Raw genomic sequence first — 21,739 nt, 5'->3', positions numbered from 1 at the left:
AAGATTGATCACTAGATTGGCTTTTCATTTATTCTTCGATAAAAGTATTTCTCTATTGGATCAGATCAGTTCATTCATTACACATGCATTTTAAGTATGTAAGGGTAGCTCAAACCCCTAACTGGGACTGCCAACTGGGACTCCCAGTTGGCTTAAAATGCACTCTGGGACCGGTCCCAGTTCACTTCTGGGACCGGTCCCAGTTCACTTCTGGGACCGGTCCCAGTTCGCTTCTGGGACCGGTCCAGAAGCGAACTGGGACTGGTCCCAGTTGGCCTCTGGGACCGGTCCCAGTTGGCTTCCAGGACCAGTCCCAGTTGGCTTCAAAATTAACTCTAGGACCGCGGCCGCGGTCCTAGTTGGCCTCCAGGATCAGTTCCAGTACACTTCAGGGACACATCCAATTTGTAAACTGGAAAACCCAGTTACTGGTACTTAATACTAACAATCTGTTAATGTTTTCATCTTTTTACTCTGCCATAATCGTAGGTATACGCGACATTTAATAGATCCCAACTATTAAAGGCCAAAGTAATTTAATTCTTTGTTTTGTCTGTGTGCACATACTGGGGTTTTTTCTACTGCCAATGATTTGAATAGGATTTACTGAGCTTTCCTGTTTACAAAATTTCACATCTGTGGTATAACTTATGATGATCACGATGAAAGGAAGTTTCTGATGATTTTTGTATAGACACTTATGTTGTTACATGGAAATAATCAAGAAAATATAAGGTGTGTTTTGATTTTCTTGTATGTGTTTTAGTACTGCCTTCCCGCTCATGTTTTGAAACATTTGAGTGGGTGCGCTAAACAAAGAATTTGATTACTTTGGCCTTACTGCGATGTACTCATTCTTAGAACTAGTAATTAGTCCTGTGCTATGGTGTGTGTTGAAATCTTACTGCACGGATCACGTTGATAGAGAGACTGTGTACTGAATCAGATGAAAAAGGAGATGAAAATACCTGTGCAAGACTAGCAATTAACTCATCAAGGCTTTCATTACATTAAAACAGCAAGCAAAACCTTTAACGAAAACCCGCTGTGTTTTAATAGAATTGCAATTCACTTGCAGTATATGACTGATATCTTAATTTGGACCTAGTTATATTTCTGAACAGATAGACACAAATAGGAGAGGGGCAACCATTAGTGCATGCATGTGCTGTTACAGCAGAATCATTTCATTGTTATGCGAGGAAAAAATAGACATCAATGAGGTGATAATAGTCCCATTACATTTTAAGACAAAGGGTTTTGAATATACAAGTCAACAACATGCACTGCTTCAAAACTTCATTGACAGCTAGTAGCTATATGTAGTATATGCTGTCTCAGTGGTTTCTATTTCAGTCTGTATGTCTGTCATAGCTCTATGGAGCTACGAGTCCCAGAATTGAAATGAGACCTGACTGTCCTTGAATGAAACTGGGAGATGTTAGCTTTCCCACACAAAAACATACATAATTTTCACAACAGTACAGAGAATATGAATAAAACAAGTGCATACAATTGCTACAAAAGGCATATAGTGGGATGGGAAACTTCTTTCCCATTAATATTATGGTTTCGTCATTACAGCATGGAGGTACCTTACCGCCATGGTACAGTTCATTTGATACAAGTGTGTTTCCCCGCAATCATAATGGTCCCAGTTACGTCGAGCAAGTACGCTTCTGGGACTGTCCCAGTTCGCTTCTGGACCAGTCCTAGAGGCCAACTGGGACCGGTCCCAGTTCGCTTCTGGGACCGGTCCCAGAAGTGAACTGGGACCGGTCCCAGAGTGCATTTAAGCCAACTGGGAGTCCCAGTTGGCGGTCCCAGTTGGGGGTTTGAGCTACCCTTACATATCTTCCTTATGTTTATGACAAGGTTTATACACGTAGGAAGGCCTAGTCTTCTTTGGACATCATCATAGCATACATATAGTCGGAATACATGGGTAGTTGTACGGTACATGTACTGTGTGTGCCTGATGCATGATGTATGCGTGTACCGGTATATACACTGTACATATGCAACCAATGTGCAGACACTCATGTTTCACTCAAATATGTTGATTCATGTCACACTAGAATACTTCATAGCAATCAGGAATAAATTCATATCTTTACTGAGAGCTAGTGTTACATAACATGATACAGCATATGTAATTGAGAAAATGTATCTCTGAAAGTGAACTGTACAGATGAGTTCCTAACCTCCAAGTGTATGGTATAATGTGGTATGATTATCTTGTGTTGACTGCTGGGTGTGTATAAGATTGCATTTTTATTATTTATATTATATAACGCAGCATCCAATGTTTTCATATACGTATACTAAAAAAATTGTATTTGTCAGTAGTGTCATGCACGCCATGCATCCGGTGTACAATGTACTGAAACATACACTCAGGCATACATGAAATCCTTGTATTTTGTGAATAACCTTATATCATAAGCATTGAGGGTATATACATTTAGCATGCAATACTAGATAACATCATTACCAACATGTACATTCATGTCAATATTTGACACTGTAAATAGCCTAGGTTTCATTTCTTGTTGATACTGAACATGTACAATGTGTACACAAACATTATACAGGAGAGAAATGCCCCATGTGAAATGTTCTAATCCTAACAAACATGCGCTAAAATGCTTTAATAATGGACTTTTCTTTTCTCGCTTGAAAACATGGCATGGGCACACATGTATATGTACAGATGTGTATGCATACAGTATGTATGGTACTTTTATTGCCATTAACCTTGTTAAGGTCAAGTCATTGAAAAATCTTAAAAGTCAGGCTGGGTACCCAGCAGATTATGGTGCTTCACACAACTTTAATCTTTTACCTTTCTCTATTGGGTCATATCATATACATGTAAGTTGGCCATGTTTTCAAGCGAGAAAAGTCCATTATTAAAAGCATTTTAGTGCACGTTTGTTAGGATTAGAACATTTCACATGGGGCATACCCTGTACATGTAATACACTGTACACTGATTAGTAAATACATGTAATACTCTGTATTAGATTCAGCAGACTTGAGTCTTTACAGCAACAGATGAAACTGGTAAGAAAAGGTTTCAGTTATCCTGCAATGTAAGCTTGCAGAAAGTTGAAATATGAAGACTTGAACTTGATATGTACTCAATCTCTGTGTACATAAATTGCAGGGATTTCTTTCTATCAATGCAGAAAATTCAATAATAATGTACTACTCTGATGACCGTTAAGTGTCCTTTTGTTGTCTATATATTGTTCAGAAGCAATAAATATTTAAATGAGGAATCTGGTTGATTGAAGTTATTTTCTGACTTATAATTGCAGTATCTCTTCATAAAGTGGAGTACAATGGAACATGTATGTACACGGTAGAAAGACATGTATTTTGTTGTACTCCAAATTAACGGGGTATAAAAACTGCAGTTCTAAAACATCCAAACCAAATTCATGTTCAATCAGTTCTGTTATGCGACAGTAGGGGTCTGTACATTAACTCAATGTGATATTTAGATTATTTGGCAATGACTTGTACATTACATAGATATGTATCTTTGATAACAGTTACATGATGGACCTAGTAGGTTTGTGAGCTAAATGTTCATTGATGATGTCAAAAAACTAGAATAACGAAATTTTCAACCATATACACCAGGACAGCACAATGTACAGTACTTGAATACAAAAACTAAATTACTTTGTTTATCTGTTACAATTGCAAACGAGTTTGCTAATAACATATACATGTATCTAGACTAATGTATCCTTTCACTTTGCAAAATGACTTCTGTAATAGTAGTGTAGTGAGTACAGTATTTTTTGAGCCTTCATGTACAGTACATGTACATTTCAAGAATGTAAACTGTAAAGTTATTTGATTCCTTTTATTCATTCATTAGTGAGCAGATTAGTCTGTATATTATGGGCTGTGCTCACCTCATGGTATGATGACTGATTTCTTTTGATACGGAACAATACATGTAATCTGGCTCATACACACAACATGCAAAAGTGCTATTGATGTTCTATGCATATGTCTAAAGTATGGCGGGAGTGTGTAAATCACATAAAAATTAATCTTTGAAGTCGTGACTCCTCAAAGGCACAAAAAATCATTGTACTTCTTGCAAATATTTTTCTTAAACTTTAAATTTTGTACAATTACAGTGATCAATGATTCTACATACCATAGTTCCCTGTTCTGATTTCAGCTTTTGTCATAAGAACTGAATACAGTAAATAATTTTGTGACAGATTCATTGAATATTAGTTTTAATATTACCTCTGAAACATTATAGATGATACACTGTACTTGACGTTACTGCTGATACACACTGCTACAATCTGAAGATGAGGAGAAAGTAATTTTTCACTCAATCAATTACTCAGACTTTGTTAGCTCCGCTGTCAGAGACGCGGAGCTTATCCGATAGGCTGATTGTCCGTCGTCGTCCGTCCGTCAACAATGGTCTTCTTCTCTGAAACCGCAAGTCAGAATTCTTTGAAATTTGGTATGGAGGTTCATAGGAGTGACCTCACTCAAGTTTGTTCAAATTGTGGTGAATTTTGCATAATTGTATTTTTGGGGCAATTTTTCCTGTTTTTGGTAAAAAAATCATCTTCTCTGAAAGCGCATGTCGGATTGATTTAAAACTTGGTATTGAGGTTCCTAGGGGTGAATTATCAGATTTGTTCAAATTGTGGTGAAATTTGCAGAATTTTTTTTGGCAAATTTTGCTGTTTTTTGGTCAAAAAATTATAGTTTCTAAATTTCTTATATAGGCCTAAATGCTTTCAGTTTTATTATATGCAGCTTTCTATTTGACCTTAATTTTGTTCATTGAAATTATGGTAACATTTATATTGTATGAATTTTCGTGCACATATTGCTATAAAAATGCGTTTGCATCGGCCGCACAGCTATGTCGACTCAAGGGCATGCAGGTCATCTAAGTGCGCCATTAGCGGTCCAGCCAAGCCCATGCGGCTTCTATGACATCAATATTAGCTTATTCAAATCATTTTTCACCATTCTTCGCTTCTATGTCAACAACAAACCTAATACGCTGATAATTACTGCCAAATTTACATATTTACTACGTTTTGCTATTATTACAATAATTTAAACAAAATCATTTTTGCCCAGTTCAAGTTCAATATCTCAAACACTTTTGTCATTTTTTCCCTCATTGTCATCCACTTAACTATCACAGCGGAGCTATATCGGCCGCTAGGCCGCTTGTTAATTTTTTTAAGGAATGAAACATTATTTTACAGTTTTGCAAGTTTTCAAATGTAATCAAAAATATTCCATGAAAAGATAAAGACTCTAATTTTATGTGATGTTGAAGCATACTAACCATGGTTAGCCCATACATTTACAAAATGCCTTGCATAATTCTTAAATATGTTATCAATAGATGAAAACAATCAAAGTTGTGAGATAACATTTCTCATTGTGTTTGGCTAATGGGGATATTAGCAATGCCCACATGGGCTCCTGTGGGCATAGATTTGTGTGCATGTGCGTGTTGGTATGTGTGTTGGTTTGTGTGTTTGTGGTTACCAGTTTGTTCCATTGATGTGTTCAAAGTGGGTGCTGTCTTCCTCATGCTATTTCAGCCACAGCTCTTTGGTCCAAGCCTGATGATATGATGAGATTTTAGAAAATAAGGCTGCAATAATTATGAAGATATTGGTATTTTAATGCATATCTTTTGTTTGGATTGAAGAGGAGGACTATTTGTATAACCAGGGTTCTTGGATGAATATATGGATAGTGAATGAAACAAAATAGAAGTAAACCATGGCGTGACATTGATAGTCTGCAAGTCCATTCATTTAGATTTTTTTGTCTCATTATTCTAGCCATTGTTGTATCATTTTGCATTTGTCCAAGTGACTTTGTTCCATCGTGTGTTTTTTTGTCAAATGACTAGGACTTCACAGCGTGTTGTAATTAAAGAATGATACTGTATGACCTACACAAGTAGAAATAACTCATGCCTGAGTGGATCAGTTCATTTTGCCTGTGGGTATGTTTTTGAGAATTTGCAAAATTAATCAGTATACTTATGACATCATTTGTTGAACAGAGTAAGAGTTTTGAGAATGTTCCAGTCATTGCTCCGTTTGAGAACGGTAGCAAGTGCTGGTAGGTGCAGGGAAGATTTGAAATGGAAGGTTGTTTGTGTTTAGGTTGGAATATTTCACTTTCCATGATGGTGATGATAGAATTCATGTTTGAAAATAATGTTCATATTTGTAACTTTATGCATAAAGTCCATATTATTCATATGAGTGCAATGTAATATGTCATACATTGATTGAAATTTTAATATATTGCAGCTTTGAATTGTTATCCTATGCATGTTTAAATAATGAACCGTGGCATCTGTATACACAGTATTCATACAGTAGACTGATTGACAGTTATGAATTTGTACCAAGTTTCAGAATTTTTCAAGCAGCCAGAATGGAAATAGAAGATTCTTAGCCATGCAGTTCATGTTAAAAAACCATTCAGTGTTAACTCTGTCACATACACATTCCAGTATACATAGAAATATAAAGGTATGTGGCACACATTGTATATTATTGCCTGAATACATGGGTTTATAGATTTATATGCCTGAAAACAGGTGACAATTTGCCTGACACCAGGAAGGCAAATCGTTTCCTGCTGTGAGGGCATATTAAACCATGTATTCAGGCAACAATATTTGTATAACCTGCCTCTTCACAGTAAATGCTATATAATATTTAGTTACATGCAGGGCATTCTCAAACAATTTTACCATTATCGACAAGCATCAAACAGATTTTAACGAAAGTCAAAATAGCAGTGTGTGCATGGATATTTTACATTTACAGTAGCGTTAAGCGTCTAACTTAATACTGAAGGGCTTCACTGGACGGGTAACTATAGAAACCGGTCAGTACATCATTCACATGGCCCGCTGACTCCCCAGATGTTCCTATTCAAATCAATGCACTGATTTGGACTCACATTGAGGCATGTAATAATACACATACACAGTACATGTAAACATACTGTACCTGAGAAAGTTCATTGTCAGTGAAGTATACAAGTATACCATTTCCCCTTTCTTAACAAGATCAAATATTTTCAAAGTGCTTTGTTACGTTCTGCATGTTCCTAAAAATGTTTTGTTCATGGTATGTATGACACACTGTGTTACATTTTGAATGTTAGTACATGTAAGGTTATCAGTATATTTTGCAGACCTTAAAGTAGCGTATTAAAACCGTATACCAGTAGAACACACATATGTACAATCAATTTAAGATAACCTTGCCACATAAACAAAGCAATTAAATTTACTGCAATTTATATACTAGTATTAGTCAGATGTTCATGACACCATGGCAAGGTTGGTGCAATATTGAAGTAAACCTTTTAATGACCTTTCTCTTTATAAATTTGATAGAGTAACCTTCCATCTTGATGACGCTCATCTCCCAACATTCATACTGGTATGCATTGAGCATACATACCAAGTATATGTAGTTTGCATGGTGTCATTTAGTTTTACAGTTTGTGAGGAAAGTCCAGATTTAAAATCATTGAATCCCAATATTGTATTTATGACATATATGTACATAGAATATTATACATCTAAAGTAAAAACACAAAATTTGGGAATATGATGATTTGTAGAAGATAATTGAAAACGTATGAAAAGTTGTAGTTGATGTGTGGTATTAAGTTATATGGAAAAATTGTTGTCACAACCAAATCAAAAGAAAAAAGTCCTAAATAATATCTGAAGAATGTAGAATTGAAAAGATGACCTAGTTATATGTAGGAAGTGTATAGCAAGACGGTGTTATTCATTTAGCATATACTGAATCACACATTCTCAGACTGAATGACACTGAACCTGATGACATGAAACAGATTAAAAAGACTGTGACCAAGGATTCCAAATGTAATAAGTTGATGTAGCAGTTTTCTACTTGCATCTTCACAAGCATTTTCCATTATGAAAGTTATGGCAATGACAATAGCCGTATGGCCAGGTACATATGGCTGTAGATTTGAAGGTAAATGTATTGCCAACAATTTGATGACTATTGACAATGTTGTTGGTGTATGAAAGATGGGGTTGCATTGCCAAGTAGGTAAAATACACACAAGTCAATACACTACCAAAAACAGTACACTGCAAGTTGATCATTTATGTACAGTGCACATAGATTTTATAAATGTCAACGTTCACTGCATTTACATGTGTGCAGAAAAGTTTTTAATACTGCCAATTAACTTAGGTAAAACTGTTTATGGTACCACTATTTGGAGTGGTATTCATACATAGGCTTCTGTGCTCTCGCTGTCGCTCGTAACTTTCGTAAATTACGAACAAAAATGAAAATTTACGAAAAAAAATGAATGCCCGATCGGCCATTTACGAACGATTTTGTTATTTTTGAAGCCTGATTTTCGGTCAAGATTGTGAATTCCGGGGAAATACTGTCATATCTCGTCTTTCAAAACCTACGCTGCCCCTATCATCGGCGCATCGACACATGGTGATAGCTGGCTTTGGACTTTGACCTGTGATAACATGAGCATGCGCGAAAAGGTTTCAAGATCCCCGGGTCGTGTACTCTCATAGTGGTGTGTCATGCATTAGCACCCCATTACGGTAGTTTCGAGACACCCAAACACTCACATGCTGTCAACTTTCCGAATGGACTGTTGAAGCGGATCGAGGGAAGCGGGCAGTTACAAATACTTTGGATTGATAGTATCCAGTTGGGAAAGAAAGTTGGGCATAAAAACGGCAACTGATATGAAAAAAATACGAAACAATGAAACCGCCGAGCTAGAAGAGATCAAGAACAGTCAGCCTGAAAGACAGTCGAACTACAGCAGAACTGCAGTCCGGACCGCGCATGGTTGAACATGTACTGCAAAGTGTTTTTCTGTGCATGGAGGTGGAAGCGAGCCGGAAATCTTAGATGTCATAGATTTGTCATTTGACGATCTGCAAATTGAATTTTTCAGTCAGCTTGCCAATTTTAATAGGTTTGCTTCAAAATATTTTACAAAAACTGTCTCAGCAAATGTTATGAATACTGATAGTTTTCTATGATCCAGAGAAAATGCTGTGCACAGTCCCATGACCAAAAAGTTTATCCAGACAAAAAAAATAAATGACGATCATCTGCAGCGTTTTAAAAGTGTAACTGTCTCTAAAAAAACATTAGCAGGATCACCAGTCTCAGTTTGCGTACTTAAGTTTGATTGAGATGAGACAAAATTTGTGCGAAACCACAGACTGCCAGATGTTCTGATCAGTGGTTGTTTAAAAAGAATTTTAGAGATGAACATGGCATAATGACTGCAGCTATAGTGGCACCACCTAGTACCTATGGATGACGTGCATACTTTCAAAGTAACAGAGCTTTCCAAATATGAAAAACAGGGGACAGATTTTCTAGCATCTAAAACTTGTGCAAACACTGATAATATTTGATAATATTAATGACCGCTTCATAAATTAATATATATAATCATCAACCACTGAGTACACACACAAAGGGAGTTATGATTTGTGTCACAATATACTTGAACATGTTATGTTGTGTAATAAAGATAGAGTAATTGAATAACATTCATTGGCCGTTGACCAAAATTACACACTTTATTGAGCTGCGAGACAAGGAAGAAATTTCAATGTTACAAGCATTCATGACCCATGATGTACTGTGTTATTCAATAAATCTTTTGAAAATGCGTATCAAAATATGAGTGTTCATTGTCAAAAAAACTAAAAAGGGATTTTTCATTTTCTTTTGTCTATAATGAAATCATTCATCATTTCTATCCCCTTAAAATCATCTATTGAGTACCAGAAGTGCTTGTTGAAAGTTGGTGGGTTCAGAATAACATAATTTCTGCTTACTAATATTTTTTGAACCCAATTCGTAAATTTACTAACAATTTTGAAAGGCCAGGGAGAGCACAGGGCTTGCTCCTCTCACACTCATGTAAAACCCATAGATTTACAGTGACCTGTCATACTTCATCCTGTAAATGTTTGCTGTGTAGACCATGGCTGGCAAGCAAACCATGGATACATGAAATTTGAAAATATGTTTAAGTGTTATCTTAGTTTGAATTGAACTAATAAATGAAATTCATTCGTACAGAACAATTTTGCTTGAAAACTGTCATTTTCATATTTTAATAAGACTTCGTAGAATAAACATAGCTTTTGATACTTTCATCAAGATGCTTCCCACATGTATTTGTATAATAACAGTGGTAGGTTATAGAGAGTCTCCTTATTATAGTCTCCTTGTTTCCTTGGAGGCAAGGCATTCTGATAGGATATTTCAGACTGCTTGATCATGTATAGTACACTCAATAATCTGCCACTTGATATTCATACAGTGATATGCCCTCTTCTTATCTCATGATAAAAATATTCTCAGACGGAATTTAATATTATTTTTGAAATGATGTCAGATTTTAGATGGTAGAGATTGACATGAGTGCATGTTTGTAATCAAACAAAGGTGAAAGTTGACCAGCTACTGTCAGTGAAATATAATACTGTCAATGTTAATACATGTACATAAAATGCCCTTTCTATAATCTGAGGAATGGATACAGATACTGTACATGTATCTACACACACTTGCTTGTTACCTATTCTCAGCCGAACTCTTCTTGGTCTGGTCCAGCCAAATACATCAACTGCACTCAAACCTGTCTTAGTTGTCACCCTTACAGAGTGATCACCTATTTATAATGACCACCCAATCTTGTGTTAAAGTCAGTGGCGACATGTATTTGCTACACTTTGGTACAAAACCTATGTATATTGGTCAATATAGCTGACTTTAATACAAAACCTATGTATAATGGTCAATATAGCTGACTTTGGTACAAAACCTATGTATAATGGTCAATATAGCTGACTTTGGTACAAAACCTATGTATAATGGTCAATATAGCTGACTTTGGTACAAAACCTATGTATAATGGTCAATATAGCTGACTTTGGTACAAAACCTATGTATAATGGTCAATATAGCTGACTTTGGTACAAAACCTATGTATAATGGTCAATATAGCTGACTTTGGTACAAAACCTATGTATAATGGTCAATATAGCTGACTTTGGTACAAAACCTATGTATAATGGTCAATATAGCTGACTTTGGTACAAAACCTATGTATAATGGTCAATATAGCTGACTTTGGTACAAAACCTATGTATAATGGTCAATATAGCTGACTTTGGTACAAAACCTATGTATAATGGTCAATATAGCTGACTTTGGTACAAAACCTATGTATAATGGTCAATATAGCTGACTTTGGTACAAAACCTATGTATAATGGTCAATATAGCTGACTTTGGTACAAAACCTATGTATAATGGTCAATATAGCTGACTTTGGTACAAAACCTATGTATAATGGTCAATATAGCTGACTTTGGTACAAAACCTATGTATAATGGTCAATATAGCTGACTTTGGTACAAAACCTATGTATAATGGTCAATATAGCTGACTTTGGTACAAAACCTATGTATAATGGTCAATATAGCTGACTTTGGTACAAAACCTATGTATAATGGTCAATATAGCTGACTTTGGTACAAACCTATGTATAATGGTCAATATAGCTGACTTTGGTACAAAACCTATGTATAATGGTCAATATAGCTGACTTTGGTACAAAACCTATGTATAATGGTCAATATAGCTGACTTTGGTACAAAACCTATGTATAATGGTCAATATAGCTGCACTTTGGTACAAAACCTATGTATATTGGTCAATATAGCTGACTTTAATGACCTCAATCACAATGTTTTCAGAAATAAAATGCATTTATTATGATTTAAAAGAGTTTCATGATATTGGGTTTTGCACTTTATTATTACTGTATCCTTTCCTAAGTTCACCATTCAGCACACCATGTAAAGTAAGGCTACACCCACCCTCTATAGAAAGGCCATCTCCATGTAGTGGACACTTTTCTCAGTCGCCAGTGTGACCACTCAGTGTAGTACACTGAGTATAGTACACTCTATTCCTTGAAGAATAATTTGTTAGCATTATATACAGTTTACAAAACACATCACCCTGTGGTGGCATGCACATTCATATAATACTCATTACAACCATTTTCAGTAATAGAGCGCAAAGCCACTGCAGTGAACTGCAATAAAACTGTTCACACTAATAAGTTTCAGCTGTAGCCAGCTGGCAAAGTCGACAACATTGTATGTCCCATACAGACAGTTTTGTCTGGGGAAGTTGAAATATAAAAGATTTGTACATGGACCAGTGCATGGTAATGTTACATTGTATCTTAATCTTGAACACAGGGTGCCAATCGCAAACTCTCATTTACAACTCAAGCCTCAGACAGAGCTTGTTTAGCCTTTGTACAAACAGACTTTTTGGTCTTTATCAAGTAGCCTCGTTCAACACCAAAGTGGCCACGGCTACAGCTGAAACTAATTAGTGTAAGCAGTTTTATTGCAGTTCACTGCAGTGGCTTCGCGCTCCATTACTGAAAATGGTTGTAACTGTGAAACTCACAAGATGTAAAATCTACAACCAAGAAAGCTTGTAAAGGAAAATTGAAATCCCATGTGTCTAGCAGAACATACAGTTTGGTGTTCCCTAGAAGTGTCAGAGAGCAGAATATCAGTGTTGGATTTTGCTACTGTATAAACATACTTGATTGATTGATTGACTGATTTACTGATTGATTGATTGATGCATGTGTTGATGATAAAGTGCTATAACTTGTGGAAAGGCATCTACATGTTGTTAAACTGAATCATGTATAATGATTAATAATATTACATTTACATTATGCATTTCTTGTTGCCATGGTTGTTACAGCTGTGTGGGATGTTTTGCATGTATCTTCCCAATAAGACTGGGGATTTTTTTTCAAACAACACAATGTTTTTCTTTGTCATTTCTGCTAATGGAATGAAGTTAGTTAAAGACACATTAGTAAATGATCAACCATCATTATCAACTTACGACTATACTTACAGTATAGGTTGGTAGCAGTGCTGTGCATTAGGATGAACATTTATATGATTTGAATCATTGATAATGATTACACTGAGGTGTCACAAGCTTTTTACTTCATTGACATTTCTTGTTACCAAGATCACACTGGTATACAGGCAACATATGTGTATTTAATGTGACTGCCCTGGAATGAAGTTATGTACATAACTTAAGGGAAAACTTAACATTCACATGTCTCCAATGCAATGTGTGTATCAATGTGTATGAGTTGGTGTACATGTAGATTCAGACATGCCTTTACAGATGACACATTGTGTTTTACATCTTCTAATGTCACTGCCAAATCAGTTGACTCATTTATTTCACCTTAATTAATATCATATTTGTTATTCACATCTATTGACACAGGTATATGCCGCTGGCTGTGACATTGTAATATTAGCAAGTAATTTCCAAAGAGTACAAATCATACCAGGAGCCACCCATGGCAACATTCAAGTGGGCTGTATTGACTGTTCAACTGAAAATGGAAAGGTAAAAAGTAACTTTTACTTGACAATTACTGCACCAATCACAGACAAGAAGTGTTACAATCCAAACAGATATCAACAGCTCCCATAAACTCTTGATCCAGCAGGGACTATGTTATTTGTGATGACTTGTTTTGCATGTTTGCTCTGCTACATACCAGTTTATCAAATTCTAGATTATGATTAGTTACCATGGTAAGACACAAAGCTTCACCTTGTGGACCAGATGTTTGAACTGTATGAACTTTGGTAGTGTGAAATGACAGTATTAAATACTCACTCAAATTACACATTGCATGTATTTGAAAAATGTTTAAAATATGATCAAATGTTTACAAATTACACATTGCATGTATTTGGAAACTGTTTAAAATGTAATCAACTGTTTACATTTTATTGAAAATCCAATATGTACATTGACATCAATAAGGAAAGAGTTAGTCATTATTTTGGGAATGGATTGACTGTGCTGATTTGCATGGATACTCCATAATTACCATTTGCAGTCCAGAAGTGAACTCAAGGGATTCCCAATAAATTTGATTGATTTGTTATTGTATTTGTAATTCATTGATTTCCTTTCTTAGCAATAACGTACAACCATCACCTTAGCAGACACTTTATTGCTGTTCCATCAAAATATACATGTTTGCCTTTCTTCCTTTCAGATTGCAGCTTCCTATGCAAACCAAGTGTACATATTTGAACCCACTCCATTGTTAAACCAACAAAACCCTCATGTAAGTAAACATCAAACTGTAATTTACACTCTATGTTCACCATAGTTTCATTCCACTCAATAAAAAACCAAGACTCTAATAATCATTGAAAAATGAGAAGCAAGCATTTTGATATCATGTTTTTGTCAAGGCCGTCTACTTTATTTGACAGTTTCTGATTTCTTCATTTGGACAGTTTCCATATCATTAACCATCTTCGTCAAATATGAGCTTGTTGGAAAAATGGGGGACCTTCATAAACATAGTGCATAGAAATATGAATTTATGATCTGATGTTGTGATTGCTTCAGTAGCTGTTTTAAACTGTCAACAGAGAACACTTTGTAAAATGAATTGATATCAAGGCTGATAGAATGTCAAGTGAAAACGACAGAATACATAGATAAATGTGTTTACAGAAGTCAAAATAATTTATCTATCAAGTAACATGTTACAGAAGATGTGAAAATCAACTTCTATCAAAAAACCTTTCAGTCTATGACAATGTGAAGTTCATGCATGGCTTAGGTCCAGCAAAACAACAGCAGATAACACTATTCAGTCATAATTACCATTCATAAATCAGTAATGTACCAAAAATGATGATTTAAACATGCATTATCTGTGATTGATAAACCAAGCATGCAAAAAAAAGTGTGTCTATGGCATCTGTGAACTCAGGCTGATTTTGACATTCTTAGAGTTCAAAAGTTTGCAGCCTCTGGTAAAGTTTGATGTACATGTATTCACACTTGAATAATTGAATGAAACTATCAAAGAATAGATGGTCAGAAAGTGACAGAAAATGATCCGTCTCCTGATAGTATGTCAGTAGAAAAGAGTTTGTGTGATATCACTTGACTCTTGTTGACATTCTCCAGACTTACAGCCCTGATTTCACATGATCTTGCTCAACTTTTGAAACTTTGTCATATTTTAACGTATTGTAATGAGGTCATAAACAGTCTTTTGGGGTATAAGACCTAAGTGGAAAGTTATCTTTGTTCAATTATTATGTCCCACCAAATAATCTGATTTTCCCCTAAAGGTTTTATACCAAATATCCTCATTTGCTGTTTTTAACCTCTAAATATATAACATGCATGCATAAAAATAAATGTGGTTTACCAAAATACACTTCAGTCACTAATTTTGCATACACATACATTTATGCAAGCACAGATGAAATTGTTCTGTTAATTTTAAATATAAAGCCCTAACTGTCTTATTTCTTACATTGATCTACACCCTTGCATTCAATAACTAACTGAACTTACATAGTAAACATATAAAATTGTTCTAGCAAATATTTACAACCTTAAAATGTGGTATGTGATATGTAGAATTTTGTAAGTCCTTGGGTAGCTTGCATGACAAGAATGCACTTTGTACTAAAGAGATATTTGTTTGTTCAACATGTATCTGCAGCTGATCTCATTGAATTCAAATGAAAATACTGGTATGTGTACAAATATAGATGTACTGTCAGTAAGAACAACAACAGTTCCCTTTCAAAATAGATCTCTAGTTGTGCATTTTTAATCTATTTTATTTTTGTTACCATAGAAACTTGACTTTCAATGGTACCAGACTGGCTGCTTCAAGATTGAATCCCTAGTGTACAATTTGTCATGGAATCAAGACGGTGAGTTGAACAGTAAAATTGTATCTTATATAAGTCATTGTAGTTTGTGGTAAAGTAGCTGTATCATGGTGAAATGTTTTTTTGCTCTCCGGAGTCATAGGTCTTAGGTAGTCATATGGCTCAGACAGCTGTTGTAAGGCCAGGAAAGAAAAACATTTTGAAATGTGAAATTAGAGCAGCAGTGTAGCTTTAAGTTGAGAATGTGACAAGTCAAATAAAGGTGTGTCTGGATTGATATAAAAGGTCATTTGTAAAATGAGAACTTTTGATTTTATAATATGTGTGTCAACAAGATGACGAGATTTGATTGCCATGAGATAATGTTCTGTGTTTACTCATGTTCCATACAATCAATTTTGCTGATTTTTATAAATTCACCAAATGTCAAAATTCAAATGATATCTGTAGACAAATTCACCAGAAGTATGTGTTGATGTGATAAATCAATCTGTGCAAGAAAAGGAATCAACATTTGAATTTCAATCATTAGATTAAGCATCATACATCCAATGCCTACCTGTAATCTGAATATCAGTTTTGACATTTGAAAAATCAAAAATTATATATAATATTAATCCATTGTTTTATTTAAGAATGTCTTTGATGAAAATGTGAAAAATTTTTAAGTAGATTCCTAATTACACAGTGAAAGATTAACAGGTTTAAAAAAATGTGGTAGGTTGAATGTTCTTACAGAATGTTTGTCCCAGAAAAAATACATATTTTTCACATTGTTAATGCGGATTGAAAATAGGCAACGATTACTCTATTTTATTTTAATGGTCTGATGTTTCTAACACTCTTCTGCAATATAGTAATTCGAGACAGTAGAATTCATTTCCTGACTAAACATACCATACCATACTTCGATGAAGCAATCACTCTGAAACCAGTGCAGATGTCTGTTCCACAATCTCTGTGGACAGCCGCATGTAAATAATGAACCCAAAATGTGAATGACTTGTATTCCTCAGTGTCTGCAAGATTTTGATGATATCTTAGGGGCTGTTTTGCGAATAATATATGAAGAAATTGTGGTTTGAAATTTTCTTGAAATGTTAAAGCAGTAGAATCTGATTCTAGCCATTAGCAAATGAAAATAATCTCTGTTCAATGGGTCAATTTTATTAACGTCTTGACAAGAAAACCGTATTTAGAACTGTTTGACTAAAAAATCTCCAACAGTATGAAGCCATACAACAAATTTTTGTCTGTGATATTTAAGATTAATTGATGTATTGATATCAAAGTGACAACCATACTGAGTCAATGTTATCGATCATTAATGAAGTTAGTCAACGTTTGGTCCATCTGATCTTGTAGAACAAAATGTAATTTATTTAGATTGTGAAATACCATGTGACCATGCTCATGTAATATTAAAGACTGACATTCATCATTATTGTTACTTTAGCGATAACAATGTACTTGTTCTAGACATCACATGTAAGAGATAGAGCCCTGCAGGGATCTGTGCTGCATGACTAGCTTGTCTTTTTCCTCTTTACGTACTGCCCTGATTACATGCAAATGTCACAATAATTCAGAAAGTCTGCTGAAACTGATACTTCCCAGCAATTTTTTATCTACAGCAATTCAAACTACTGGTATGCATGTACTCAAACTGTCAGATTGCAGTCATACATCATTCTTATGCACAAGTCATATGAAGAAACAATGAGTGTCTCAGTCAAAATTTGGTTTCATGATTGCAACGCAATTATCTTTATAATAAGGACTGTGATTTAGAGTGATGCCATTTCAAGTTACAAATAAAAAGTATATTACAGTGACAATCACTGACTGTGAGGGACAGTCAGTGACTATGAGGGACACAGTACTCAACAGTCAGTGACTATGAGGGACAACAGTACCCCAACAGTCAGTGACTATGAGGGACACAGTACTCAACAGTCAGTGACTATGAGGGACAACAGTACCCCAACAGTGAGAAGCCACTTGAACTAACAAGCACTATGCAAGAGAACCGACACCACTGACATTTTACATTATAGCTTGTACATGAGCAAGAATCCTATATGCTTGCTAGTGATAAAAATCTCAATGAAATATTTCAGTTGTCAAAGATACTAATAATACAGTATAAGAAGAATGTCAAGTGAATGACAAAATCGGTAAAAAAATTGTGTAGCAGTGTAAGAGAGAAAATAGGCAACGGCAAAAATAAACGACAAATACATGTATGCTTTTCTGCAGTAACGGTGAGCATGTACATGTAGATATACACATGTCAATCAGTGGAACATGATTGGTACCCTCTTCTTTGCATCAAATTCAAAGCAACAACAGACAGACATTTCATGACAATCAAAGGAGCGTGTAGAGATGTGATCATTATCCAGAGAAGATAGAGACAAACCCGAACACCAAGATGACATTGACATCACTAGACAAGGCATGCTAATGGCTCAGAGTGGAAGCTTCAATAATAACCACACAATCATGCAACACTGACAAAGTTTGTGTGACTTTCTGGCAACAGTGTTCCATGTTGCATTTGTGCAGCTCTGAAGCATATCAAGTTGTTAAATTATACCATTTTGTATGTAATGATGTTTGTTACATAGATTTTTATCAATGTACACAATGAGTAATATTGTAAATGAACAGTAATCTATTCAGCTAATGATTTTGTTGTACAGTTCAACTTGTGTCATTGCCAATTGAAATGGGTTTGTTGAATGTACAGCAAATAATAATGGTCTAATACAAGTATTTAATTTCTAATAATTTAGGACAACCTTTTTACTTCTAGGAAACTTCATTTTACAGTGATTTATTTTTCAGCAAGTTTGAATACTTTTGTAAATGCACAAGTTTAGAATCATAGCCTTGGAAAGTGTCATAGTATTACCATATATCATCAAAGAATAGATGTGGCTCATAGAGTTAGATCTAGATCTCAGGATTTCAAATATGAACTTTGAAGAAAATACTCACATTCCTTCAATTTTGTTATAGAGGATACATGTATAACATGAAATGGAATGGATACCTTTGCAAATAGATTTAATAGTTAAATTACGAATGTCACAGGGTGATGGGCTGTGATAATGTAATGGCATGGAGTGTTGTCTAAATGCCAGTGAAACAAATTGACTTTATGATGTATTTATCTGTCTGTCTTTCTCTGACAAAAGAGTAAAGTAATGTTTAGTTTTTGTTTTTTTATTTGTTTACAGGGAGCAGGCTATTGACAGGTAGTGATTCAATCCAACTGTGGGAAAACAGTCAGACAGAGAATAATTGTACAGATGAAATAACAGAGCAGGACAGAGGCAATGCTGATGATCACGACTGTTGGGAATGCATCTGGCAATGCAAGTAGGTTAACTAATACTTTTTAAGTCTTTCAAGTTTTTCATTTGAAATTGAGAGCAAAAAAATTTATGGTGTCATCTGTGTGCCTCATAAAGTAATATTTATCAAGGTGCTCCAAAGCACCCAAAGGATACACTGTTTGATTGCTTCTTGATTTCTGAATGTGATTGGTTATTGATCACACATCGTATTGCTGGTTGTCAACAAGCCATCAAAAATACAAATTTCTAATTTTTGAATTTGAAGTCATAAATTATGTCAGAGTAACTTATCACCACACAGTAGCTTACAGTGACAAGATGATAAGACATAAAGGAATAGGATCCAGTATTATGAGAAGACTACTGCATGTCACATGAGAGAAGTAGCAAGAATTGATTTTTTGTCCTGAACTATAAACACAAACTATCCATATGATTTCTTTTGAAAACAGAACTGCAACACCCATATATCATCTGAAATTTTCAACTGATGGTCAATACTTTGCATCTGCTGGCAAGGTATGTAGTTCTAAAAAGTAATGATTTGTAGTCATCAATATCTTTATCAATAAACTGTAACCATGGTGTAATTATTCTGATTGTGATAATGAGAATCATAAAGCAACAGCTGGACCATATTAAAGTGGCACTCCCACTTGGTAATACTTTTAAAACACATATTTTTAATGCCAATTGTCGATATTTGACATGACGACTGGGCGGGGATTACGAGATATCGATAAAAATATGTCCTCAAAAAAGTCAAAGTTTGAATTCCGGTGGCCCACCTAAATTCAGCTTCCAAACATCAAATGTTCGGCACTGAGGCCATTGTCAACTAAGCTATGGAGTACGAGTCTACGCTAACGCTGCTGTACGCCACAGTACCACTCGTGTTGGTGATCGGTCATGTCCCTCGGGGGAAAGCCGAGTCTTACTGACTCAGAGAAAAAACGGTAAACAAAATTTGCTCATTCCATCAGAATTCACATCTAGTTGACTAGCACAGATACGTGCGGTTGATAGATAGCGGCCGCCGCGTGGTATCTGCATAGACGCATACCATGCGGCCGCCGCTCTGTATCAAACCACGCATAACTGTATGGCAGACGACAAAAGGTAGTCATCAGAGGCGGCTAATATTTTACACGTAAAAACTGATATCTATGTGGTATTGGTTAAAAATATAATAGAACTGACTGAGAATAATGAAAACGACAAAAACTAAGGAAAAATTTTTAAAAAAAATTTACCTGAAGTGTATGACATGTTTTTATCGATATCTCAGGAACTGCGCCCAGTCGTCATGTCAAATATCGACCGTTGGCATTAAAAAAATGTGTTTTAAAAATGTTACCAAGTGGGAGTGCCTCTTTAATATAGAATGCTCTGTAGAGCGTCTTATTGAACTTGATGGATGGACTTGACAACAGGGCTATCACTTGAATCTATGTAGATGTTTGTATCAGTAATTTTCATGGCTGTTTTCACACATTTCCATGGCTGCCAGATGTTTATGTCATCAATATCTGGTGAATGACTCTGCTATTCTTTGCAATAGTTGGTCTCAACAATGTTGCTGTGATGTGATAATATGTTATTTTGATATGGATGTACAATAAGGGCTCATTTGTAAAATTCATTAATATCTGTTATTAGGATGTACATGTACATGTACTTGCATATCAAAATGTTCAAACCATTCAACAGTGAATTCCAGATGTGAAAATGATAGTTTGTGATAGTAAGTTGGTTAGGGTTGGTATTTTATGGTTTTGTAGAAAAGATGATGATGTGCATTGTAGCCATGTAGATTCAGTAAAATTCTACATTTTTTCTGTCAATTTTATCAGCATTGTGTATGTTTGTTCTGTGCTGTAATTATTCAAGTATGAAACAAACTGCTTTATGTACTGTGTGCTCTATCTCATAAGGTCCTACATGGTACAAATCTCAAGCAATTTGTTCATTATCAATTTGTTCATCATATTAAGGAAAGTGGACGACTAATAGAATGGTCATTGTAATAGGATAATTATAGAAATTTGCACAAAATTAAGTGCTTTAGAATTATTATTTTTTTGTTATTTAAAATGAGTGTTACATATCTATGATCATTGGTTATACAATTATTTCCTCTTGTATTATATTTGTGAAACCATGCTTTGTTTCAGTGTATGTGTTTTTTGCTGAATACCATGATGTGTGACTGCTAATCTAAAAGATTCTGAACTGAATTTCCACAAATTTCTTTTAATCAGCTTCGTATCAATATAAAAACAATATGAGTACAACGTTTTCATATTAAAGAGAACTTTCATTGTTAGAAACGCAATAGATTAATTTTCATTGAAAGAATGACTTTTCATTCTGAAACACATGCCTTCTATAATCAACAAATTCGTAGTTTACAACAGTGAGTTTTGTAATTGTAGAAAAACTCTCACATGTGGTTTTTACAGTATTTATCAGTTTGACTTCTA

General features: G+C 35.0%; 1 protein-coding gene across 2 annotated transcripts in view; it reads left to right on the top strand.

Moving 5' to 3' along the window:
- LOC139122075 (dmX-like protein 2) overlaps nt 1-21,739 on the top strand; it is an 89,775-nt gene that overhangs the window by 12,057 nt on the left and 55,979 nt on the right. For both annotated transcript variants that reach the window (XM_070687454.1, XM_070687453.1), the window contains exons 2-6: nt 13,448-13,573; nt 14,238-14,309; nt 15,855-15,933; nt 19,137-19,278; nt 19,709-19,775. In XM_070687454.1, coding sequence (XP_070543555.1) covers nt 13,448-13,573; nt 14,238-14,309; nt 15,855-15,933; nt 19,137-19,278; nt 19,709-19,775 — 486 coding nt within the window. The remainder of the gene's footprint in view (nt 1-13,447; nt 13,574-14,237; nt 14,310-15,854; nt 15,934-19,136; nt 19,279-19,708; nt 19,776-21,739) is intronic.

Source organism: Ptychodera flava, chromosome 21, assembly GCF_041260155.1.
Source record: "Ptychodera flava strain L36383 chromosome 21, AS_Pfla_20210202, whole genome shotgun sequence".
In the NCBI taxonomy this organism is placed as follows: domain Eukaryota; kingdom Metazoa; phylum Hemichordata; class Enteropneusta; family Ptychoderidae; genus Ptychodera; species Ptychodera flava.
This window is presented reverse-complemented; position numbering and strand designations above follow the sequence as displayed.